The 27,152-nt window shown below is 32.8% G+C and overlaps 1 protein-coding gene and 1 long non-coding RNA gene across 8 annotated transcripts; both read right to left on the bottom strand.

The window, feature by feature from the left end:
- Positions 1-535: 535 nt before the first annotated feature.
- Positions 536-26,926, bottom strand: LOC125058261. 7 transcript variants are annotated; one of them, XM_047662299.1, is made up of 11 exons: positions 26,693-26,926; positions 26,024-26,179; positions 22,973-23,161; positions 22,743-22,889; positions 22,550-22,658; positions 13,582-13,914; positions 12,989-13,024; positions 3,200-3,381; positions 2,157-2,400; positions 1,697-1,845; positions 536-952 (listed from the first exon to the last, which is right to left on the bottom strand). In XM_047662299.1, exons 1-11 carry the CDS (start codon positions 26,879-26,881, stop codon positions 587-589), a joined length of 2,100 nt encoding a protein of 699 aa, XP_047518255.1. In that variant the 5' UTR covers positions 26,882-26,926; the 3' UTR covers positions 536-586. The 7 variants fall into 7 exon arrangements, with proteins under 7 accessions (XP_047518255.1, XP_047518254.1, XP_047518256.1 ...); XM_047662298.1 differs by lacking the exon at positions 26,693-26,926 and adding an exon at positions 26,389-26,664; XM_047662300.1 differs by lacking the exon at positions 26,693-26,926 and adding an exon at positions 26,389-26,663 and having other exon boundaries at positions 13,582-13,767.
- Positions 19,162-19,840, bottom strand: LOC125058262. Its single transcript, XR_007118363.1, has 2 exons — positions 19,800-19,840; positions 19,162-19,475 (listed from the first exon to the last, which is right to left on the bottom strand). It is a non-coding gene; the product is annotated as an uncharacterized LOC125058262 (long non-coding RNA).
- Positions 26,927-27,152: the final 226 nt, after the last annotated feature.

Below are 27,152 nucleotides of genomic sequence, written 5' to 3'. Positions count from 1 at the left end.
TAAGAGCGATATAATATTAATACAATTTACTCAAGTAAAATCACAGAAAGACAGTTTTTAGATGTTTTCTTTCGATCAGCGCCATCTCGTCAGCTTACATCTATGTTAACGGTTTATAAACTTGACGTGAGGTCAGTACTATCACAGCAAAATACAACAGCGCTAATGTGATAGATATAAAAATAAACTAATAATTGTAACAATTTTTGGGTTCAATCTAGGGGACCCGCGAACTTTGTTTCGCCATTCGTATAATACGTTTTTAATTGGATGACGTTTTTAGCACATATGTAATTTTGCTATGCTACCCTGTAGAGTTCGCTTTTTCGAAAATTTTGTTCAAAAATGCGTGGACAACTGTATTTTGCTTTGGATTAGAAAAACTATGAATACCGAACTGAAGCCACCGTTTATGTATTTCTTCTTGATTTGTCTAAAACATTGTTCAAAAATGCGTTTTACGTTGAGGACAACTGTTTTTGGATTAGTTATATACTTACTGCTTGTTGATAGGATAGTAATAATAAAAAAAACATTATGAAATAAAATTTATTCCCTTAAACATAAATTAAATCTAATATATTTATTAACTATCCGTAAACATAACCTGATTATCATCTACATTTGTATTATCTAACTCTATGGTTCCGTTAATTGTCAAAACCGGTACATTTTTCTGTAGAGCCTGTAACCGAGCTGTCATAATAAGATTGACAATATTCATTTGAAGTTTCGCGCTAATTTTATTCTCTGGGACCGTTTTGAGTAAGCATGTGACGTATGTTCCGAAATTTTCGATTTCCCGCTCTTCGTTCTCCGTTAGGTTGATCTTGTACGAGTATTCTTCGCGGTAGCTGATTCTTCGCTTGGGTCGTTTGGGGCTGCGCGTGTCTTGATTTGTTCCGAGTTCGCTGGAGGTCGTTGTGTCTAAATTGTCTTGGTTTTCCTGATTCTGAAAAAAAAAATACTGACACTATAATTTCTTGAAATAAAATTTAATTAATTTATCTGCTATCTCTTGGAAACGACGGACAGTGTGTATCGGCTAAAAAGGGCGAAACTTGCCGCCGTCTGACAGTTTACAAATTACGGAGGGAATAAAAATTATTGGATTTGCGTTCCGTAATTGCCTTCATTTCCCATAAAATCTGATAAAAGCCAAGAGGCTGATTGCAGATGGATTAAGAATAAAAAATCTGCTATTTTAATAATCATATTTTTGGTTTGGTATTACTAGTAATAAAAATATAATGCTTTTTAGCAAAAGTAGTGAATTTTAGGTATGGCAGAGAAAGAATGAAAGTGGAGTGCCGTAAAAATTTAAGTGTTAAGAAGTATGTATGGCACACACATACATAAGTAATAGTGAGTGTTTAAAAGTTGACACAATGACATGGATACAAAAGTAAATGATTATGTGGTTTGGCCATGTAGACCGGATGAATGAGAAACGGCTTACAAGCAGGATATACAATACAACTGTGGATAGTAGGTTGGGTGGGTTAGCCCTGTCGTTACAAGAGAAGGGACAAGATAAAACTCCGAATAACCGATGAGCCTGCAAGTTAAATGTCATAAAAGTTGATGAAGTGCGAGGTATGTCAGAATTGTAGCAAGTGAACATCCGTGGTCTCTGCCCACTATCGCTATATGGTCTCTCTGGAAGCATTTAGTTCAAATATTTAGTAATTCTTACCTCTTGTCCTATATCCGGCGGATCACTTTCCTTACTTCTTTCAACCACTTCGCTGTCTATATCAGGTGTTGTTGGTAAATTAATTTTTGTATTCATAATCATCGTCACAATATCCATTTGAAGCTTCGAACTGGCTGCCCTTGGTACACCTTGAAATTTTGTATTGGATTAAAACAGGTAAGAAAAACCTGATTACAGGTTTTATGATGATATATTTATCATTATGTTAACTTAAATTATACACTAAAATTTTACTAAAGATATAGCCAAAGGTGAAATACATAATAAATATAAAAATATTTACGAGAGGAAAAAATCCATAAAAAATATTTCATTTCTGGTGTATTCACATCGCCCTACATCAAAGGGAATTTTTATATGAGAAATATGCTACAATAACTTGTAAATGATTAAATGAATAAAGCATAGCTTAAAGCAAACATTCAGAACATATACACACCTTTCAGTAATCCTGTGATATATTTTCCAAAGTTTTCAATTTCAACATCGTCCTTACTTTGGCTTTTAATTGGTTCAATGTACTTGACATCGTCTCTTGTGCTGTAGCGTCTCTTAAATGATTTCTTGGCCTTGGGTTGCACTTCAAACAACAATTTATCCTGATCCTCCTTAATCGACTCTATTGGTTCTTCTAGGTAGATTACTTCCGTGAAATTTTCTTCATTGTCTTTGTACTCCAAGTTCTGGAATTTTAAGTGATATGTTACATACACATGAGCCAATGGGTAATTAGGGACCTACGCATGTATCTTACCCTCGAGTAAGATGCAGGCAATCCTTTCAAATAAAAAATTTGTGCGTGTACTAGGTGTACACACTTAAGAAGTGAAATTTCTTTATGACCGTATTTTTCGAAAAATGATCTACTATATGCAACTTTACAGAAATTGGTTAAATAAAGTTAAATTAGATAAAGTTTAACAAAAGGCTTTTATTATCATAGACATGAATACAAATACAATTATTTCATTTTAACTTATTACTGTACTACTATGTAGTACTAAGATTATTACAGAATTTCATTAATTGTAATAGAAGTATTACTATCATTGTTATCGTTATTATATATTTTTGTTACTAATGGCTTCGAATCTCTTCGGATCAACCGTGGTAGGGACAAGAAAAAGATGGCGCGTAACCGAAAAATGTGACAAATGTGTGTAAATTTTTTCTCCAAACCGATAAAAAAGTTTGACTTCAAAAAGCAACATGGCGCGTAATCTGCTACAAAATTTCTCCCATACGTCGATAAAGAAGTTTCACTTCAAAAGATGGCGCGTAACGGAAAAATGTGACGCGTAACGCAAAAATGTTACACTAAATTTTTTTCCAAACCCGATAAAGAAGTTTCACTTCAAAAACACATTTTATCAGAATTACTTTTTAGTCCATTTATAAGCTGTTGATTAATATTTTGCTAGGAATCAAAGTCAAGGTTACATCTCACAGTGAGTTTAAGTGACATCAATTGGAAGTAATCACCTGGGAGATCTTAGAATGTTTTTCTTTCAGATGTTTGTACAGTGTGTCCGCATCCCGCCTAAGCCGTTCATCACACATAGAGCATTTGGCCTTATTGTGAGGTTGCTTGTCAAAGAAACCCCACAGCTCGCTATCAGGATCCAATACAATTGATTCTTCATCTTCACTTCCAGAGTTGGTTTCTGAAATTAACACATATCTTTGGTTAATTTGAATACACAGTTAAATATAACTTCTTTAATAGATAAAATTACATTAATGTTGGCCTCACTTTTAGTTGGATCATACAAACATCAAATCGAAAATACCTCATTACACACAATTATACATAATTTAATACGTACAATATGTTGTACTTTAATTAATATATTATAGCAGAATATATAAGGCAATTGACATGATATTGCTTAAGAGAATTAAAATATTGATATCAAAGTAGCAAGTTCAGTACCAAATTTTTAACATGCTTTTCATAAATCGCAGTATTAGTTAATATGTTATTTTTATTTGATTATGAGTGTTATAAATCAAATATATTATATTTGCATCACTTCTAATACCTTTATATATAGGTACCTAAATAAGTTTAAGTAACAACCCATATTTAACCTTTTTTCGATGTCTGAAATTCACCGGTGTTTACAAGATCACTATGCTTATATTGTAAATGTTTTTTTAAATTCGTTATCGACGTTTTAAATGAGTATAGTTTTGAACAGAAATGGCACCTCGCGTCAGTTGAATTCGGTGTCTTATCAAAATAATTCCAAACTTCACTCGTCATTGATAAAATCACAAAATAACAGTGATTTCCTTATAATATATAGCAACAGTTATTTAACAGCGCTAGAATGCACGACACGACCAAAATGGCCGCCTCGAGTATTGACAAAATAACTAAAGAAAGAGACAAAAGATTATTTTTTTAAAATCTAGTCGAAGAATATTACGGAATGTTATAGATAATTTCTTGTTAGGATTTTTTTTAGAAATCAGTATTATGCAAGACCTCTAACATTTCTCCACATAGTGTTGTGAATTTAATGAAAGTAAATATAGATATTCGGCTGAAGTTATTAACCGAATTAGAAACCGAATACTATAATTCATCACTATAACTTAACAAATGTTAAAATAATTCGTTCGTCAACTTACTACATGGAAATATTGGATTGTTGGAGTTTTGAATACTTTTAATTGTCTTTTCAGCTCCATGTATCCTCATATATGCATCTTTATGTTTGGCCCTCAAATGTTTAGCCAAAGATGACGTCGAAGCTTTCTTTCCAGTACCGCCGCGAGAAATGTGTATATTACAAATATTGCATTGAGCGTAATGCGAATCATTCTCCTTAACATCAAAATAAATCCAAACTGAGGATCGTTTTTTATTTTTCATATTAATCGAAAATATTTTAGTATCGTATTTATAATTTACAGAGTCAATTACACTGACTGATATTAAACGTGTTATGACAGCTGGAAAGAGATAGAACGCTTTGTAAGAGCGTAGACAAACGCGCCAGCCGAAGTGCGACCTACGAACGAATATTTCGGCCGGAATTCTGACTTGTTCCCGAATAAACAATAATTTGTACAACACTACTTGGAGTATCTCATTCTTTTTAAACGTTTAACACGAGTGTTATTAAAATTTCCGATAATATGTATATATTATAAACAACTATAATAAACAAAAGAAAATATTAATTTTCTAAGACAAATACATTAAAACCCATAAATAAGAGCCCACAATTACAGCTAAATCCTTATTGAAGTATATTTAATACACTTGAAAAGAACTTATTTATGCTTAAACACTAATCACATTGTTACAGAAATATTTACTAGTATACTGTACTCAAAGACAAAGAACCCTGGAGCTCAGCAGCATTAACTGAGCTAATAAATATGGTACTAGCTTCTGGAAGGAGCTAGGCTGGCTAAATTAGCCAGGACTCGTATGCACAGCGGACCAATTAGGAGTCTAATTGCGGAGAAAGGAGTCCTACTACCCTAACCCTTTATATGGTACTATATTACTCCACCTGCAAATCATCCTACAACTCATCTGCTCATAGTCAGAAGACGGATTGCACGATGCGATAAAAAAAAGTATACTGTACTATATACATATAGAAAACTTATTTGGCTGGGGCTATACAACAGAGAACCTCTTGCGACAAGGAAAATAGATGCAGTATATTATAAACAAATACTGGTTGATGGCAGTATTATACCTGATGGGTCTGTTTTAATCTTAGTCTATTCATTTAACTACTCATATGATACTTTAAAGTAATAAAGTATTGCAAAATACAAAACAAAAACTTTCCAACATCTATTTAATTTGCCTTTTTCTTATATCCCAATACGGTCAACAAGTCATGTTTGAATGATAATTGCTTCATGTATAGTGAATATGTAAGAAATACAAAGCCCTTACATTGTCTGCATTAAAATATGTTTAATTTTGTATTAAAATTGACTATCAAAACCATCATTCTTTCAAATTTTACAACACTTGGGCGAGATTGTAATATCTATAAGTCATTGGCAGTATAAATTTAACAAAATGCATTAATGTAAACAAAACATTCACAATCTCTAAAGTCAATGAATATATTTGTTATTTTCTAATACAACAGCTATCAAAGATTTGGTTTTTTGTCCTAAATGCACAGCACTAACACAGCCACATATCATTTCATCTTATTAATATTGTTTGTTTGTTGTTGCTTAGCACAAGCTATACATTCCTGATAATTTCGACTTACGTATTTTATGATTTCTGTTGAAAAACATAATGTATCTATTACAAAGTACAAACATGTACGTACTATACCAGTATGGCGCATCTCTCTTACACAAAGAAACCTAAGATTCATAAATATTTGTTTGAAACAATACAAAAAATGTACTCAAAAATATGTCTTATAACTAATATGTTTAAAATACTTCTGACAAGATCACTTGGGATTGCCCATTGGTTATGACTTATGAGTTTCATCATGTGGGTTAGGTTATTTCATGTTACCTGGTATGGAACAAATAGTACATACCTTGTTCTATTTTCCCTGGATACGCTTCTCGATGTTTTCGGTATAAATGTTTTGTCAAATTTGATACAGATGCGCGGTAACTAAAGCTTTCCTTACAAAGTTTGCACACCGCCCGCGAGTTACCAGCATCATCAAAATACTTCCAAGCAATACTGCTTCTTGGTTTATAAGTATAACTCATTTTATATCAAAAAATACTAGTCGGCACTCGGCACTTACTTTTGAAGCCACGCTTATGATACTAGTTTACCCTTACGATTCCGCCATAAGTATATAATATGTTAGATGCGCCGTACGCGAAGTGACGCGTCAGTACAAATGTCACATGCCGCTAACCAAAAATACCACAGCCTTTTAGCGTCTAGGACTGTATGGATCACAGAACATGAATGACTTTCTATCACCCGCAAGATTTTAATAAAGTATATTGGCAAAAAAATATAATTAATAAATTGAGTTATATTCCTAATAATTTATTTTATTATAAACTCAAAATAAAAATAATGCAATATACCTTATGCTGATTGTTACAGTTGATTGATTAATTTTGTACGACATTATGGTTAGGGAAATAAAAAATTTAGTTGAATTTAATAATTTGTTGCTTTTGGTTAGTAATGAAACTCGTTTTAGTTTATATGTAATTATTCTTATATAACTAATAAATACTGAGATTATTACTATCGGAAGTTCCTGTAAACGAATTCAAATACTTTATAGACGAATCATAAGTTTGGTTAGTGTGGTAATCTCGTATTACTATTTAATTTTCATAAGAGTGCTATTTTAAGATGTTTTTAAATAAAATATATTAATTTATATATGTTCAATTGAGCTGTGCATAAAATACGATGGGAGGCGGAGATTGAATTACGCGTTATTGTTCATATTACTTTCGACTTTTCCAGTAATTTACACCACATAATGTTAACTTTTAGGTACAAAGAGTCACTTTTTAGTATTGGGTACAGAAAAACGTTACGGCACGTTACATGGAGGGGGTAATAATCTCCAAAAATTGCGTTACGTAATACTTGAACGCTCCCTAATTCTTTTTTTTGTTGAGTTTGTTATTGTCATGAGAAGGAAAAAATTAAGAAAATTGCTCGGCAAATTAATAGATGTAACCTTATGGCGTTTGACATTACATTGACAGAATGCGTGCTGCAAATTTCGTCAAATTGGATGTAAGAAAAAGAATATCGTTTAAAACAAATGCTTCGATCGGAGTTATTATATTGATAAAATACATATAAAATAATAATCAATAAATTTATTTAAAAAAGGTAAAATGTGTAATATACTATCGCCCAATATCCTATTTCAATCCATAATCCACCATCTGAGATCGTAATCTTAATCCAAATGTGTAACAAGTGTGCCAATAACCAATCAGTGGATTGTAATAGCCATCTGTCGATACACGCTCTCCATGGGAGGTCGTATCGGTGTCTGTGGATAGATCTTTGTATGAAAATGACAGTTGACGAAAGCTCCATTTCAACAGTTTAGTTATTTTAACAGATTTTAACTTACACCGATTTTTTTTAATAATAAAAAAACTATTTGTTATGTTTTAAACATACACATGTATATTTTAATGTTATTTGTACGGTTTTATTTACTTTATTTGGTTTACATTGATTATCAAATATGAGTGAAAACTCGGTAAAATGGAACGACAAAGAGCATTTTATCCGTCGCCAAAAATGGATTGTCTTCGTAGGGTTTGGTTATTGGGATGCAGATAGGAGATCGATCGACTGTCACGGTCTGATCTCAGATTGTTTTCAATGAGATTCTGGATTAATTATTGGGTTCGGGCGTAAGTATACTTACTACTAGATCAGCACACTACATCAAAAAACTTTTAGAAAGAGACAAGAAACTGTATGAGCTAATATATAATACCTTTTTTTTTTTTTAGAAAAAGCTTGCCAACGCTTGGCACACTGAGACATTGGTAAAAACAAACACAAAATACAATTTTTAGTGTGACAAGCACTTAAAGGCAAACATGACATACATATATATATATATACTAGCCGATCCGGCAAACGTCGTTTTGCCATGTATATCATTTATAATAAAAAAATAGGGGTTGTATGTATTTTTTAATTCTGTAACATAAAAAAAATAAAAAATAAAATTTTATCTATAAATAAAAAAATAAAAATTAGGGGTGGACTACCCTTAACATCTGGCGGGCTGATTTGTGAATCTAAACCATTCCCAGATCCCCTTGAACACACACAAAAAATTTCATCAAAATCGGTCCAGTCGTTTAGGAGGAGTTCAGTCACATACACACGCACACAAGAAATATATATATTAAGATATAGAGATCATAACCTATTACAACACAAACATAACAAACATTACAAAAAGAAAACAATTACTAATCAAAGAAAAAAAATTCAAATTACAGAAAACTAAACAAAAATCTATTTTATAGTGTGAGGGGAGCAATTATGTATATCCAGACCTAGCTCGTTTATAAGAATGCTCAATCTGGACATCGGTGAGCTTTGACCAAAACGCGTTCTACAAATGGAATAATGGGATATACATTTAAAAAAAAAAAAAAATAAATGTGTGCGTGTACTAGTGTACACACGTAAGAAGTGAAACTTCTTTATGACCTTTCGAAAAATGATCTACTATATGCATCTTTACAGAAATTGGTTAAATAAAGTTAAATTAGATAAAGTTTAACAAAAGGCTTTTATTATCATAGACATGAATACAAAAAGTACAATTATTTCATTTTACCTTATTACTACTAAGATTATTATAGAATTTCATTAATTGTAATAGAATTATTACTAGCATTGTTATCGTTATTATTTATTTTTGTTATTAATGGCTTCGAATCAACCATGGTAGAGATGAGAAAAAGATGGCGCGTAACGGAAAAATGTGACGGTAAATTTTTTCCAACGTCGATAAAGAAGTTTCACTTCAAAAATGTTACACTAAATTTTTTTCCAACCTCGATAAAGAAGTTTGACTTCAAAAAGCAACATGGCGCGTAACTGAAAAACGTGACGATTTGCTACAAAATTTCTCCCATACGTCGATAAAGAAGTTTCATTCCAACGCCGATAAAGAAGTTTGACTTGAAAAAGCAACATGGCGCGTAACCGAAAAACGTGACGATTTGCTACAAAATTTCTCCCATACGTCGATAAAGAAGTTTCACTTCAAAAAGATGGCGCGTAACGGAAAAATGTGACGCGTAACGAAAAAAATGTTACACTAAATTTTTTTCCAACCCCGATAATGAAGTTTCACTTCAAAAAAAAAAAACCAATGTACAAAGTTATTCGTTATAACGTAAGAAGTTAAATTTGTTTGGTTTAACACAAAACCCATTAATTCACTTATAACGCGACAGCAATTCTCTATTACGAAGAAATATTTTCATATTTAGACATCAACAACATACTTAAGTGTAATTGCTTTTATAATCAGCTGACGAAACTAACCTTTTGTGGTACCTAGGGATGTGAAAAAATAATCGATTATTAAAAAAATCGATTTTAATCGATTTTATTTAAAGTAAAAATCGATTTTTATTCCCGTTTTTTATATTTAAAATAATCGATTTTTTATCTGCCACCTCCCGACATTATGTCTGGTCTTTTATAACCCGGACCTCGAACTATTAGGGATATTCGATACACAACGATGTTTACAATGCGATACATTGAATCCGATTCTTTGAAGATGTATTGATATACTCGATACATTGATGTTTTTTTTGTAAAACATCAAAAGGATGATAAAAGCAGTTAATTTTATAAACACTCAAGTTTGAATGGAACACTATAATTTAAAAGTAAAATAAATTTATTCAGCAGCACAAGACGACATACAATTAAAAAGACAACAAAAATACTGCAATGTGCTACTGAAAAGGAATACACTCAGCATTTATCAAAATCTATCAAAACGAGATTAAGTTAATTTCGATTTTGATTATTCTTAAACGTTAATTTGTGTTTATAATTTCTATTGTTTATTTTTAATTTTAAAAAACCATGAAAAATAAAAAAATTAGGGTGTTTATTTTGAAATTAATTCAGAAATTAGGAAAATATCGATTAATTAAAAAAATCGATTATTTTTTAAGAAAAATCGATTATTTATTAATCGATTATTCAATGTAAGAAAAAAATCGATTAATAAAAAATCGATTTTTTTAATGCAGAATGTCACATCCCTAGTGGTACCGAAATTTCTAAGAAAGACACCTGAGGTCATAAACAGCCGTCTCGCCTTTGTTATTGTTAATTGCATTACCACGTGAGCCATTATTCTTAGATTATATTGCCTGCTATAGCAAAACACGACAGGCTAAGTTAAAAGAATATGTTTAGAATAATTTACCTATTGATAGTATAATCCGGTCAAATTAGACTAAAAAATAGGGGTAAGGTTACAATAATTCGCACTTGGCTGAATATTGGTAGGATTGTTCAATACACTATTATAAAGGAAATGTGAAAAGTCCTCATCGATCCGGCACGTGCAAAAAAATTTACTCCGGTTCAAAGATCACAAAAATGGGTTTTTCGCGATTTTTAGCAAAATGGTAAGTTTTATAATAAAATTAGTTTAGACAAAAATTGTAGATCAGATAATTATCTATAAAAAATTTCGAAATACTTTTTTCCTGAGAGCCACCGTTTTTGAGATATAACGATTCAAATAGTTGAAAGAGTTGTAATCGTCATAATATGCACACGTTTCCACGCCACCTTTGAGGTAGTGTACTTACCGCTTTTTTTTAAATGTGGTTTCCCCGGTAGGCCTATTCCACTGATCTTTTATGATTCTGTTTTCTTGATTCTGAAACTATTGAATAACTGTAGATATTGACAAGGGTTGAAAATTATGAAAGGGGTGTAAATTACAAAAAATAAGAAAATTTATCCGTCTGAAACTAAATCATCATTAACTTCTGCTTTCTCTTGAATTAAAAAATATGTTACAATAAACACGTGCTTTCACTCCAGAGCGATGTTGCTGAAGGTTACACTGGCGTAGAAAATAAAGGACTGGGTTTTTTTTTACCCGAAATTTTCATATTTTATATGTGTAAGTCACACTGACCGATAGAACGATATTATTGCTTGTATTACGGCTTCAGTGATGTATATACGTGGTGTACTTATACAATATACATATTATGACGATTACAACTCTTTCAACTTTTTGAATCGTGATATCTCAAAAACGGTGGCTCTTGGGAAAAAAAGTATTTAGACATTTTTTATAGATAATTATCTGATCTACAATTTTTGTCTAAACTAATTTTATGATAAAACTTACCATTTTTCTGAAAATCGCGAAAAACCCATTTTTGTGATCTTTGAACCGGAGTAAATTTTTTTGCACGTGCCGGATCGATGAGGACTTTTCACATTTCCTTTATAATAGTGTATTGAACAATCCTACCAATATTCAGCCAAGTGCGAATTATTGTAACCTTGGATGTCTAAATTGACCGGACTAAGTAATAAAATAATAGTTTAAAAAAATTGGGTTTTGGGTTGGGTTGCTCTATAGTTTTCACAGAGCGCCCCACGCTTTTTCACAATAATACCAGTATTTTTTGTTCATTACCATTTTCAGCCTAAATTAGGAATTGTTTTTCACTTTTTAGTTTGTTGTGCTTTAAAAGCGTGTTTTTTAGTTTTTTTTAACTATTATTTATTTATTTTTTTAGTTAATTTTTTTATATTTTTTTTTCGGATTATTGCATTGTCATCGATCTTTGACAGGTGCGCAAAATTTGAATAAAATCTGTCCGTTTAAAGTGGGTCAAAATCGAGTCCGAAGGAGTCGGTTACATACATACATACAGGTGAAGCTAATATAAAGCGTGTAATTAGAAATGATTGTAATTAGTTTTTTTTTCTCTTCCGTCCCTATAAAGAAAACTCTTTGTTGAAAAAAAATGCTCGGTCCCTTGAAATTTGTTATAAAGACTTTACATTGTATATATAATTCTGCTGAACGTGTGTATGTCACTGAACTCCTCTGAAACGGCTGGACCGATTTGAATGATTTTTTTGTATGCGTTTGGGTTACTGGATGGTTTAGATTCACAAATCAGCCCAGCTGATGGCGCTTCAGTGGGAACTATCACACTGTTTAATATCCTAATCGCTTGAAAATATCATGCAGGACCACGTCTGTCGGGTCCGCTAATATCCAATAAATTTAAAAAAAAATGTTTTGTTGTTTCAATCACACCTATGGCCGAAAACCATATGTACGAGTTATTAGGTCAATAATCTTAATATATATAAATCACGTGTCACGTTGTTTGTCCTCGATGGACTCCTAAACTACTTAACCGATATCAATCAAATTTGCACACCGTGTGTAGTTTGATCCAACTTAAAAGATAGGATAGCTTACATCTCAATTTATACCCGCAATATTATTTTATTGCAAAATATTTATTTATTGTTTGATTGTCACAATTCTAATAGATGGCGCTGAGTTGAAAGTACCAACGTTTCATATAAGCTACAATTTAATGGCATAACCACCAAAAAAGCATGGTGGTCCCCATGACTGGTGTTCTCCTACCGTTTCCCTTGAATAGTTTGCTACTATGTAATATAACGACAACCTTAGCCACAGCAATGCTTGGCCGGTCTGCTAGTATAATATATTTATTATAATTATTAAAACATAGATAGGTACATACCCTGCAAAGTTGGCCTTCGACTTTCTTCTTTTCTTTCTGGAATAAAAATAAATAAATATAGTTAGCGATATAAGAGTTAGCGAAATTTCATCAAATATATATATCTATTGATTTATTACGCAAATATTCACAACAAACAAATAAAACTAGGCCTTAAATATAAAGGTACTCAGAAATATAAACATTTTTGTTTCATAACTAAGGGAGCGTTCAAATATTACGTAACGCAATTTTTGGAGATTATTGACCCCCCTCTCCCCCCTTTTTCAGTAGTACAGTACAGTACTCAAGTATAGTAAAACGTTTCGTGACCACCTTGTGTCTCTTTAGTTACTATTATGTGGTGTAAGTCGAAAATAATATTAACAATAACGCGTAATTCAATCCCCGCCCCGCATCGTAACGTTTTACAAAACCCCCCCCCCCCCCCCCCAAAATACGTTACGTAATACTTTAACGGTCCCTAAATACAGGTACAGTGTAAACTCTATATAACGACACTGAATGGACTGTGCATTTTGGCGATACAACGTATTAGTTGTCGTTAAATCGAGAGAAGAAAAATCATAATAAGAAAAACAAAGCTTCCCCACCTATTTTACCATAGTTGATATGATGGCGTTGCTTGAATTTTCCGAGCCATCCTTCAGATGCTTTGAAAGAAGTTAAACCAAGTTCTTCTGCTAAACTCTCTGCCTTTAATTTTATGAGCGGCCCCGAGATAGGTATATTCTTCTGGCTCTGTTCGTGATACCATGATAGCATAACTTGATCCAAATCTGCGTATTTAGGTTTCTTTATTTTTTTCGAACATTTCCCCTCGACCTTAGCTTGGAGAATTTTTTCTTTGTTTTTCCATATCGTGGCCACGGTAGAGGTACTGAATCCAAAGCGTTTACTAACATCACTAATCTTCCCTCCCGTTTCTATTGCACGTATCAGTAAAACTTTTTCGTCAATACAAAGTGATTTTCTTTTACTCGACATGTTTACAGTTCGAGAGTTTGTGAGCAACTAAGAAATAAGAATATGAGACCGTTTAGATCAGTGTTACCAACTCTACCAACTTTTAGGTGGATCTACCAACTTTTTAGGTAAATCTACCAACTTTTAGGTAGATCTACCAACTTTTTAGGTAAATCTAGCAACTTGTAGATCTACCAACTTTTAGAATTTTTTTAACCAGAATATGCAGGTTGGATTAAGCATTTCAGTTTCCGGCCCCCATTGTCAAGTAGATTATGTTAGATTGATCTCTTCAATCGATAACATGCTTTGAATATTGTCCATTTTTTAGTTAATATTCATTTTTTTACTATAATACTATTAGTGATTACTTTTTTACGAAAAAAAAATGATTTAAAGATATCACATCTTAAGGTAGGATTTTATATAAAACTCGAAATTATAGTTGGGTAGGTAGATCTACCTACTTTTCGAATTGAAGATGGTTGGAAACTACTAACTTTTGAAATTGTATCTACCTACTCCATAAAATTCGAGTTGGTAACACTGGTTTAGATACGCGATGACTCATACTTATTAGCCATAGACAACAACAGTCTACACGTGCAAGCAATCCCAATTTGTAAACAAAGGAACGAATTTCTTAGAAAGTTCGTATACATGATGCCGACAGTCAAGTTTATTGCGGGCTAGGATAATAAAGCGACAAAAGAACGTAGTTTTTACTTATTTTAGCAACTTAAAAAGTACTTAATTGCTCAATTGTTTTCTTTATTGAGAGTGGGTGAAATGCTATGTAGAATGTATAGACAAGCAAAATCAACCAAAGCCATGATTTCGACGCTTTAGAGCAGTGATTCCCAAAGTAGTCTATATCGACCCCTAGGGGTCTATGACAACCTGCAGGGAGTCTACGTCAGCGAAAAAAATTTGGGGGTCCATGAAATGAAAATTGGGGTCCACGATAGTGGATCTCACAACATACACTGATAGTACCTATTTACTTACATCATACTATCTTATAATATCAAAACATAAACATTATATTGACATATTTCTTACGTTATTTTATTTGTAGTTTATTTAATGCTACGTATATTTTACATAACAGATATAAAATTTTAATTTGAGTAGTTTTAATTTAAATTCAATTAATAAATATATAAATCAACATGTGTTTTTACTTGAAGTTTTTAACACTAAACTTCACTACAGTTATAAATATACAGGAAATCAATATCAGGTAAGTAGGGGGTCTACCCAACACGGAAAAACATGGCAAGGGGTCTACGACACAAAAAAGTTTGGGAAACTCTGCTTTAAAGAGTTGGTCCTTTAATCGAGGTACGTTACATCGAGTTTACACTGTACTGGGTTCAATTCCTAGTTAAATAATTTTTTTTTTTTTTAAAGACAATTCACACCAATTGACCTAGTCCCATGCTAAGCTGGTGAAGCTTGTGTTATGGGTACTAGGCAACGGATATACATACATATTATAGATAGATAGACATATAAATACATATTTAAACACCCAAGACCTAAGCACAACACCGAATGCTCATCACATCGATGTTCGTCTCAGCCGGGGATCGAACCCGGGACCCATGGATTCGCAGTCAGGGGTACTAACCACTAGAACAATGAGTATAATATTTCTGAGCAGCATAGATAGCCCATTAGTGAACACTGCTCACATAAAAATATTCTAGAGCAGGAGTTTCGTGATTTCAAAGCATAAATAGTAAAGAAACCTTGAAATGACTCCTTTTGCTTCTGTGATATTGTTCTGAGAAATATATCCTTGTGTTTCCTCCGCAAGTGAGACATTAAATTACCCGTTGTTCCCCTAAAGCTATATATCTCACAACATACATAACACCTTGCTCTTTTTTCCTCGGAATCTATGATTTCGAAATAATCCCACACAACATTGGGTACTTTTCGTTGCATTTTGGAATACACTACAAACTATAAAACAAATACTACTATGGCTAATCGAATTTTTCTAACATAATATGTCAAATTCTCGTGTCACAATGTTCGTTCCCATACTCCTCCGAAACGGCTCGACCGATTCGTATGCATAAGAGCTATTACGCACTGTCGACTTGTCGCCGGCGACTGTGAGTTTCTACAGTTTAAATAGATGTCTACGCACTCGGTCGTCGGTCGCCCAAGCGACTGGGCGACTCGCCGCGTCGTGGCGACACACAAGCGACTGCCGGTCGCTGGCGACCAATAGGAGCACGGCTTCAAATGGAAGCATTCACACTGCGAGCAACTGTCGTAACGACTAGACGTCTGCACGAATGTACTTGGAATACTGTCGCTCGGCTTGATCGCCTGCCTAGTTGCCTATGTTTTGGTCGCCGAAAGATCGAGTCGCCGGCGACAAGTCGACAGTGCGTAATAGCTCTAAGCATATTCAGTAAGTCTGAGAATCGGCTACTATAAATATTTCAAGCCCCTAAGAGCTATTACGCACTGTCGACTTGTCACCGGCGACTCGGTCGCCTCGGCGACCAAAACATAGGCAACTAGGCAGGAGACCAAGCCGAGCGACAGTATTCCAAGTACATTCGTATATATACGTCCAGTCGTTACGACAGTTGCTCGCAGTGTGAATGCTTCCATTTGAAACCGTGCTTCTATTGGTCGCCAGCGACTGGCAGTCGCTTGTGTGTCGCCACGACGTGGCGAGTCGCCCAGTCGCTTGGGCGACCGACGACCAAGTGCGTAGACATCTATTTAAACTGTAGAAACTCACAGTCGCCAGCGACCGAGTCGCCGGCGACAAGTCGACAGTGCGTAATAGCTCTAAGTGATAACGGGTGTCCACCCCAAAATGTTTTTTTTTATAGAACTAACTTCATTCTGTTAATTTTGTGTAACGGTGCGCGCGCATCGTAAAATTTCACCGTCATCAAATTTTCATAACGCGCCTAAAGAAGTATAACTTCAAAAATATTATGATTTCAATTAGCTGCAATAATTTGTAATAGCCTATATGTTACAGTCGACTCTCGATAATTTGAAACTCAAGGGACCAGAGATAAATTTAAAAATAGTTCAAAGTAACAAATGTTTGAATAACCACAAGGGCGACTGAAGGAAATAAGAATTTGATCAAAATTTGTTACATATTATTTCTATATCCTTTTAATTACTTACTTATTATTTCTATATTCGTGGTATGATCCACGCTGTCGCTTTCTCCACAGATTTTATTAAATGTAATGCCATGTCGATTTTTAAAATTCGAGAGCCAACCCTCGCTTGCTGCGAATCCTTCAATTCCAAAAGACTGTGCAATAGACTTGGCTTTTTCCTTCAACATCAAACCACCGATAGGAACGTTTTGCCCTCTACACTGATGTATCCACTTAATCAAGCACTCTTCAAGACGAGGAAAATCTCCCTGGCGTGATCTTTTTCTATTCGCAATTAAGTCACTTCCCGTAATGTAATCTTTCTTCTTCAAAATCATTGACAATGTCGACGGTAAAATACCAAACTGTTTGGCAACATCTTTTTTATATTGTCCATCCTCCACAGCTTGAATCACACGCTTTTTTTCACTTATGGAAAGACATTTGTTCTTTCTTGGATTCATTTTAACAGCACAAATCGAATATTAACGTGACTCATTAACGTTTCAAAGAAGACTGGAACGCGAACTTACTCATACCTCATTTATGTAAACAATTGACCAGTCTGTGCATGTATGTGAACAAACGACAGGTATGCATGATAAACGCTTCAAATTATAGAGTAGGGAAGACCGGATTTCAAATTATCGCATGTTGGCGAGCAAGATAAACGTTTTCAACTTCAAATTACCAAAGGGACCAATTATCATTGATTTTATTCAAATTATCGAGTATTTTTCAAGGGACCGGATTTTTTTTCAAATTAACGAGTGTCAAATTATCGAGAGTCGACTGTAATTACTTTTATGAGTTAATTGCTAATAATTACAAAGTTTGTTATAACATGGATAAATAAAAAAAATTAAGAGGCTTCTTCATGTCTAAGGATATATTTAAAGAGAAAATATGATTGCAACAAAATATAGGTAAGACCTACCCTGTATATAAATTTAATTTTAATTCCCCAAAATTATAATTTCATCACATTAAGGAGAAACAAAGCGAGACAGAAAGTAATTGTATAAAATAATGTTAGAGAAAAGGTCATCAGTGAAAAATAAAATACAATATAAATCTTTTATTTTTCTTAAGTCAAAACCGTTTATAACGACATCGTTTACAACGACCTATCGGTTATTACAACCAGATTGTACGGTCCCGTCCGAATCCCTAGTAAACTATTCAGTAAACAAACCGCTTATAACAACATCGGATACAGCGACATATCGCTTACAACGACGAAATTTTATCGATATTCATCGGCTATAACGACCAACCGCTTCTTGTCTCAGCAAAACAAAACAATACAAACGATTTTAAATCTTATTTAGAGACGTTGAATGAATATTTAGGCATATTATTATCTACGCACTTTCTCCCAACGAACAGTTTCAGCCAACAACGATTTCGGAGGCTCTTAACGCTGTAACGATTTTGCAAAAATTTGTTGCCTTTAACGAACAGTTTGATACTGGTGATACTCATACCTTGAGGAGTATGAAACGTAAAATGCAAAAAATATTTGAGACTGGGCTAAAAAAAAACAGACCAAAATGACTAATTACTTTTGTACCTAATTATTTCGTAATAAATATTTTTGTTTCTTTTTTGACTCGTTTACGTATTATAATATTAACATACCATATTATAACCCATACCTACCTATTCTAGATCGATAACTATGATAATATAACTATGTACAATGTACATACATATGTACTGTACTTGTGTATATGACATTGCTTATAACGACTATCGGATATAACGTCGGCAACTACACGGTCCCTTCAATGTCGTTATAACCGGTTTTGACTAAATCTTTTATTTTTCTTAATTTTATTTAGGAAACCAGTCCTAAATATTTTAGATATAAAAATGTTATGATTTCAATTAGCTGTAATAATTTGTAATAGCCACCTATATGTTATTTATTTTTATGAGTATATAACAATTACATTCTGTTATAACATGATAAATAAAAAAAATTAAGAGGTTTCTTCATATCTAAGGATATATTTAAAGAGAAAATATGAATGCAACAAAATATAGGGTATATAAATTTAATTCCCCAAAATTATAATTTCATCACCGATAACAGATATGTACATTGAATGGGGTCAAAGTTAAATATAGTCATTTACTATCTATCCCTAACCATTTAACTCTGCACATAATAAACTGGTGAGCGAATAATTTTTTTGTTCCCGAGTTATTTTGAAACACTGTGATTGGTACAGACAATTATTATCGAGCCTTAAACATTGTCATGTCATTGGCATATCTATTGTTTATTTATTACATGACTATTGACATGGTCATAGTCAATGGTCCATGAAATTTAAGGTTTTACATGTTTTGCAACTATAAAACTACTAGTAGACTCGGCCAAGCGTTGCTGTGGCTAAGGTTTTTGTTACAGATGTTAAATAGTATCTTATGTGAAACGTTGGTACTTTCAACACAGCGCGGCGCCATCTGTTAGAATTGTGATTTGTGACTGTCAAATAATAACAGACGAATAATTAGCAATAAATTAAAATTGCGACTATAATTTGAGATTTAAACTATCCTACTTGAGAGAAGTTGGATCGAACTGCACATGGTGTGCAAATTTAATTGATATCGGTTCGGTAGTTTACGAGTCCATTGAGGACAAACATTGTGACACGAGATTTATATATATTAAGATAAACCAAATTTAATTTGTTAAGTTATTTTTTTATGTTACATTTAAATAATTGAAATCTTTGACAATGGTTTAACTTGACTGTTAGCCTCTCAAAGTTTTAGTTCGGACAATATGTTTAAAATTGAATTTTATATTAAAATATTGTTTTGAAATAAAATAATTGTAATAAACCAATTTCAATTACCCTGCTGAGCATAATTAAAATCATATTCCTTTATGGTTTATTATCGGCTTTTACAAATATATATGAAATATCACAAGAAGTTAATAAGATATAATTAACACTGTGCAACTATAATTAATTATTAAAATCTAAATTGTTTATAAAATGTAGACAATGTTTTTAAATATTCCTTTAGTTGGTTCTTTGATCTTCACTCAGTTTTTTGAAGAAGATAATATCTTCTCTATTGGTATATGATACATAAAAAAACTCTTTATTTCAGTCATTTGTGTAGATACTTTCCATATTTGTGCAATATTCTTTGTTCTTCACTCGGTTTTTTGAAGAAGATAATATATTCTCTATTGATACATAAAAAAAACTCTTTATTTCAGTCATTTGTGTTGATACTTTCCATTTTTGCGCAATAACAAGATTCTATATCTAAATTTTCATTGTCATTTAAATTACTAACTGGGGTGAATTCAAATTTAATCATTAGTCATTAGTTGTATTGTTATATTAATTACGGTATAGGTATATTCATAAGTAAGTTAAGTATAAGTATGTCATTGTTAACAGTTTTTATTTATATTTTAAGCAATTAAAATAATTTATGTTATATATCTGGAACCAACTTATATGCTGTATGAGTAGTTTCTATGAAAACGAAATACTGATAAATTAGCCATAATGAATTAAAAATGTATATAATATTAGTTGTTTATAAATCAACTAGCCGACAATCGACATAAAACTCTATAAAAAGTTTGGCATTGAAAATTGGAAGCACATGTTATAGAAACACTACAGATAACTGTTACCTATTTTATTGATTTATTTATATTCAATATTATTTGTTGTCCCAAACTTGGTATGACTTCAATTATCGATATAAGAATAATACGATACGATACGGTATAATATACTGCAATGATATTCAAATCGGTTTTCACTATTCACGGCGCGGCGCGGAACTAACATCGACAAAGCACTTGAATTTTATCTAAAAGTTTGATACGACCGTAAAAAGAAGCTTTTGTTTGCTTTATTGCTAAATTACCGTACACAAAATAACGAAAAAAGGCTAGTCTGCGTTTGTCGCAAGAATATCGTCAAACACTAACAAAATATGGATAATGGATATTGTACCATAGACAGTAGACACAGACAGGCTTGGGAAGCTTATTGACACAATTGACAATTGACATACATAAGACGCAGACAATACTACTTCTAACTATAGTCGTATTTTTAATTAGACGAAGCCAACTGACAGTAGCTAATGTCACTTTGTAAAATAATGTTGCCATATTTAAAGTAATAGTGATGCGTTCAGTTCTTGTTCAATCAGATAAAAGAACAATGAGTGTGAATAGTCAATCATTTCAAACAATAAAAGAATATTATTTCTATTTCAAAATTGTATAAAAGTGCTCTGATATAAGTTAGGTACTAGTACTATGTAACTACAATCAGTTTTTTGACGTCTTATTACAAAGCGCGGCGCGGCGACTAGTGCCATCACCGATCATTAATTCACGGGTTTTTACTTTGTCACAACACTATTTTTATTTCATTAAAAACTGACAACACCGTAAACGTCAGTTGACTTCGTCTAATTAAAAATTCAACTATACTTCTAACTAGCTAGGCGAGTTGCAAAGGCATTGTAATTTTTTTATAATACTGTCACATTAATAAATTCCAATTCAGTTTTAAATTTTAAGTTTGTTTTAGCCTTTGCTTTTTAATATTGGGTAGTATTGTCACCCCAACTCAATAATTGGACTATTAAAGCTAAGGTGGAGACTATAAACGGAAGTACACTGACGGACTCAAACTGCATCAAAGTAAAAAACGACTTTGAGTTAAATATTTTAACCAAGTATGCAAACTTTCTACACAGATTTAAATTGAAACGACTAGATTGGACCGTTAAGTTTAAAACAGCGTAGGGTCATATCCTTAAGTTTATGTACTGGAAAAGACCTTAAAACATTTTTGAAAAAAAACAGAAATTTAAAGAAAATTGGTTTAATTAAAAAATTGGTTTTAACAATAGACACAAGCTTTATGCAAGAGTTTTTTTTATGTTTTAATACGGTGTATTACCTCCAGGTGCCCTTATTTTGGATTCTAATCTGTTCTGCATAGATTTCATTAGGGTTATTAAAACATCTTCCGGAATATAGTCCCATTCTTCTGAAAGTGCTGTTCTTAGTTGTGCCACTGTCGTAGGCACAGGATGTCTCTCATATAAAGCTCTTTTTAAATTGTCCCAAAGATGCTAAATGGGATTAAAAATTATAATTATACAAATAAAAGGTGAGTCTCTCCATATTTATATAATTTAATCTAAAAAGTTTGCATACTTATTAAAAAAATCATTTCAAAGTAATCCTGAAGTTTGATGCAGTTTATGAGTCCGTCAGTATCTATGATCCCCAATTTTATGCAATCCTATTAGTTACCTTGTATGCAAGAAAGTAGGTATAAATAATTAGTATTTAATTAATATAATAATGATTTTCCTCAGATTTTAACAACTAGTTTTTGTTATCAGAATCAAAATATAAAGATTAACATACTTTTACTGTTGCAACACTCTTCTAAAGTGTTGAAAATTTCAATAGGCTTAAAATCCATTAGTGACTCTGAGGCACAATCAGAAGCATAATCTGTGTCTTGTCTGGTTCCCTGAGAATATATAAAAAAGGAATATAATTTGCTAAAATTTTAATGAAATAATGAAGTCTGTATGTGAAATGTTGGTGAATTTACCATAAGTGGATCTACTCCGGAAAATTCTAGAAGAATCTCTTCTAATTTTGATAGTGGCGCAGGGATATGTGTACCACCAGTTCCCTCCAAGTATTTTTTCATTCGGAGTGCTTTGGCTTTGGTGTCTGAACGCCAGTCCAGCCAGCACTATAACAGAAAAGGATAGACAATTACAAATTGGTTAAGTATAATATATACTTTTTCAATACCATAACAAAGTAACAACATACTTTCCACCATTTTTCTGGTGTTTTGGTTGTACCAGACTCCAATGCATTCAGATGGCGGGCCAGCTCTTTTATTATTTCGTCTTTCTTTCGTGCACTTTCAGCATCTGGAACGCGACCTTGTGAAATGTCCGGGTGCTCCATCATAAATTCTAGCATTACTTTTCTTTGCTCTTGTGTTACCCTAAATTTCTAAAAAAAAATATTGGTTGTTTGTAAAGTAGGTTTACGATCGAGATGTTTACGTGATAACGTCTTATTGGTGATATAAGTTTTTGGGAAGTAAGGAATTAATGAAGATAACAATTTTTTCAAATTTTAAATTACATCTATCGTTTTATTCACACTTTTGATGATAAATTTCGGGTGTAAAATGACAAGTTTACTTATTCGACTATGATATACATTTTTCTTCATACATTCACGGAATGACTGGCAGCGCTCGAGATGAGACGGGAGATCGGTCCGTCTCTCTCTCGTTATACCTGCGATCGCGCTCGTGAGGTTTTGGTGTGACACAAGTTTCTGAACATGTCACCCGACTAAAACGATTTTAAAGACGTTATCACGTCAAAAAACCTAATTAACGTAATTCAGAAAACCAGTCCGTAACAGACAAATTAGACGACACCGACCTTATACATTTTTAAAGACTAATTTGTTACACTGTTTTCAAAATAGTAAACACTTGCACAGATTTCTAGATATAATTAGTATATGAGTTAAAAAGTCACATAGGTTGACAGTGACATTTCAATTTTGGAATTCAACATGACACTGAACACTTTTTTATATATTTGGTAATAGAATCAGTCTTGCCAACTCAATTTCGAAATTGCTATACGAATGAAAATCCCATATTTCGGCAATATATTACCCCACTAGAATTGAGTGCTTTTCGAGAAAGTCCCGATATAAAATGACCTTTACGGAGATATTTATTTGATGAAACGTATTTTATATTTAATTTTATATGTCAATAAATTTATTGCATATGGGTTGTCTAACAAATTTCAGTCCATGATTATGATTAATTAATAATTTAAAAAAAATATATTAACGTTTCACCGGTTTGATTATTAGACAAATTCATAGAATATGCAAACGATGGTTGCCTATTCTTTTCTGGTCATAACTCTCTGGTAGCCAGGTATAAACGAGTAATTGAGACGTGAAGTAATTGACATTTGACATCAATTATTTGTCAAATGTATTTTGTAATTGCGTGTAATTTGCCTATTTGTATGAAAAGTAAAAATAAATGTATCTCATGAACCGTAAGTTTCCGCAACCTAAAACTTTGCAAAACGCTTTCTTTTAGTGAGTACTATCTACAATGGACATTAAAATCGATGGTGCATATTGATAAGTTTAGCCGGTTCAATTAATATGTACTTACTGTATCAGTATATTCAGCACAAAAATTATCAAATTCTTCCCTTTGTTTTTCTTTCATAACAGTCACTTTTTTGTAACAAGCGGTATGATAACCTACGAATTTAAGTGACGTACTGGGTAGCTCAACAACATTGTATTTATAGTTTTTTCTTTTACGAAAAGCTAACTTTAATTCACAGTTTCTAAAAGTGTCATCATTAAAATCAATTACACGATCGCCCGAATTACACAAAAAACACTTTTTTGCCATTTTTTAAACAATAAATCGCAGCACAATTTTCAATTGTAACTATAGCGACCATCTTGAATCTACTCCAAAATAATACACACTATATTCGAGTCTATCGCTATCCTTTTCATTTTCAAGGACAAATAACATGCGCACTCTCTTTCTTTAAATGGGCGGACTTTAAACAGCTGCTATGCTGTATCCTCTTCTATCGCATGGGAATTTTGGTTGGGACCTCTCAGTCGCACATATTGACTCGCAGGTAAATATTTCACACGTGCAAAATGCTAGTATCGATTACAATGTTTATACCTGGCTACGCGAGAGTTGTGACCGGAAAAGAATAGGCAACCTAACATTTGCATATTTTATGTGCTTCATACTTTCGATTGTTATAATTTGTCTAATAATCAAACCAGTTAGTACGAGATCCGGCCGCAAACCGGCTGCGAGCTGTTAAACACTCGGTATTCGAGATAAAGTGAAAGAGAGTTAGCACGCAACGCCACTTGTTAAAAGAGGATAGCCTGTGTCCGCTGTGCGAGTATTTGAACTGTAATAAAAACTAATATTTTTTCAAATATGATATGCGTAATATCTTTTAACAAGTGGCGTTGCGCGCTCAAGGTTACCACTGACGATACGTCCATTTAGTAGACTTCCTTTTGGATGCACTCCAAATGGAAATTTATCGAGATACGGTATGGTTGCGGTTGCGAATGGTAATTCGCAATACTTCCATTTGTATGCATGGCGTCACTTCGAACTTTGCAATCGTACGGATCGGAAATACTATGGATAACAATACTTTACTGGTAGCAACAGTTGTGTGTATTTTATTAAAAAGACAAAAAAAACCTAAGAGAAGTTGGATGAAGGATTGGTTATATTCATTAAATACTAGCTGACCCGGCGAACTTTGTTCCGCCTTAATGGCAATAAATAAGCAGATTGTTTTTTTTTTATTGGAAAAAATACAAAAAAAAATTAAATACCTACATTAATCATTCATTATTATTGTAGTTAGAAATAATGTTTGGAAATACATTGTTGATAAGTTCGTCTTTTGATGAGACAAAATTACAGAAATGATATTAATCCGCTTGATTCATCGACAGGTACTTGACCATTACACAGCAATTGATCCGAGAAATCTTCAGCAGATATGTCATTAAGCAAAACAAAAAGTATCTTATGTCCGTCTCCTGGCTCTAAGCTACCTCCCTACCAATTTTCAGCCAAATCTGTTCTGCCGTTCTTGAGTTATACATGGTGTAACTAACACAACTTTCTTTTATATATATAGATTACAAATAGGAATGCCAGCAGTATTGCAAAAAATGTAAGGGAAGCCATTGTGCAATATTTTAATGGGGAAGGTAGTGTCAGTTGGCAAGATGATAAAATAGTATAACATATGCATGTACCTCAGCACTATCTTCAAATGTCATGTCTTCGAGGATGGAATTCACTGATCTTGTGACCCTTGGTACATCCACATCTGCTAAGAAGAACAATTCACTGTAGTACCACAACTTAGGGACATGAATTTCTGCTGTTCCAGATCTTTCTGATGCCTTAACCTGTAACACAATATAAAGTCGGTTCAAATATAATAAATAAGTAATTAAGCAATTTGTTAACCATGTTAACATAAACTCCTAATTTTAATGTACCTATATTAATGATGACTTGAAATAAATATTCTATTTTATTCTGTTATTTTATTTGTCTACACATATTACAAATAACTACCGAAACGAATAATTTTCTATAAATTTACAACATATACCTTATTTAATTCCTTTTTAAAACAATTTCTTAAAGTGGTAATCTTTTTCTTAACCGTATCTAGGTTGGCTTGTGGATCCTTTGTTTTAAACAATTCCAACAAAGCATTCATCGCTGCATTTCTCTTTTCTTTGTTGTGATAATCAGGATGTTTTACTTGCCATAAACATGGATATGATTTATATTTTTGTATTACTTGCAACACAAAGTCACGCGCGGACAAAGACATAATAAAAAGAAAATTATAACGCTTGACAAATACACAGCACATGCACCACCATCGACATCAAAACATAAACATTAACCTCAACAAAATGGACGCCGTTTCGCCCATTCGCGGACAATTTGGACTGCTTCCATATGGCGTGGCGCACGTTTCTGACATTGACGGACGGCCGCGGATGACGTCCATTTGGCCTTGACGCATGGATTTCAATCCGTTTGGAAATCCAGAGCTGCCTGACGTCCATCCAAATGGAATACTTTTTTACCATTCATGGGACGATTTTGGACGACTACTCCATTCGGATTAATGGACGTATCGTCAGTGGTAGCCTTAACTCTCGTTCACTTTATCTAGAATACCTACCTCTAGTGTTTAACAGCTCGCAACCCTAATAACCTTACTCACAGCAACGCTTGGCCGAGTCTGCTAGTTTAATATAAAAAACTTGCGTATACGTCATGAACGTAAATAGTAATAAATAGGCATCTAATTATAATTTAACGAAGATTCATTAAGACTGCATACGATTTTTTACATTT

The sequence above is a fragment of the Pieris napi genome, chromosome 18 (assembly GCF_905475465.1).
Source record: "Pieris napi chromosome 18, ilPieNapi1.2, whole genome shotgun sequence".
Taxonomy (NCBI): Eukaryota; Metazoa; Arthropoda; class Insecta; order Lepidoptera; family Pieridae; genus Pieris; species Pieris napi.
This window is presented reverse-complemented; position numbering and strand designations above follow the sequence as displayed.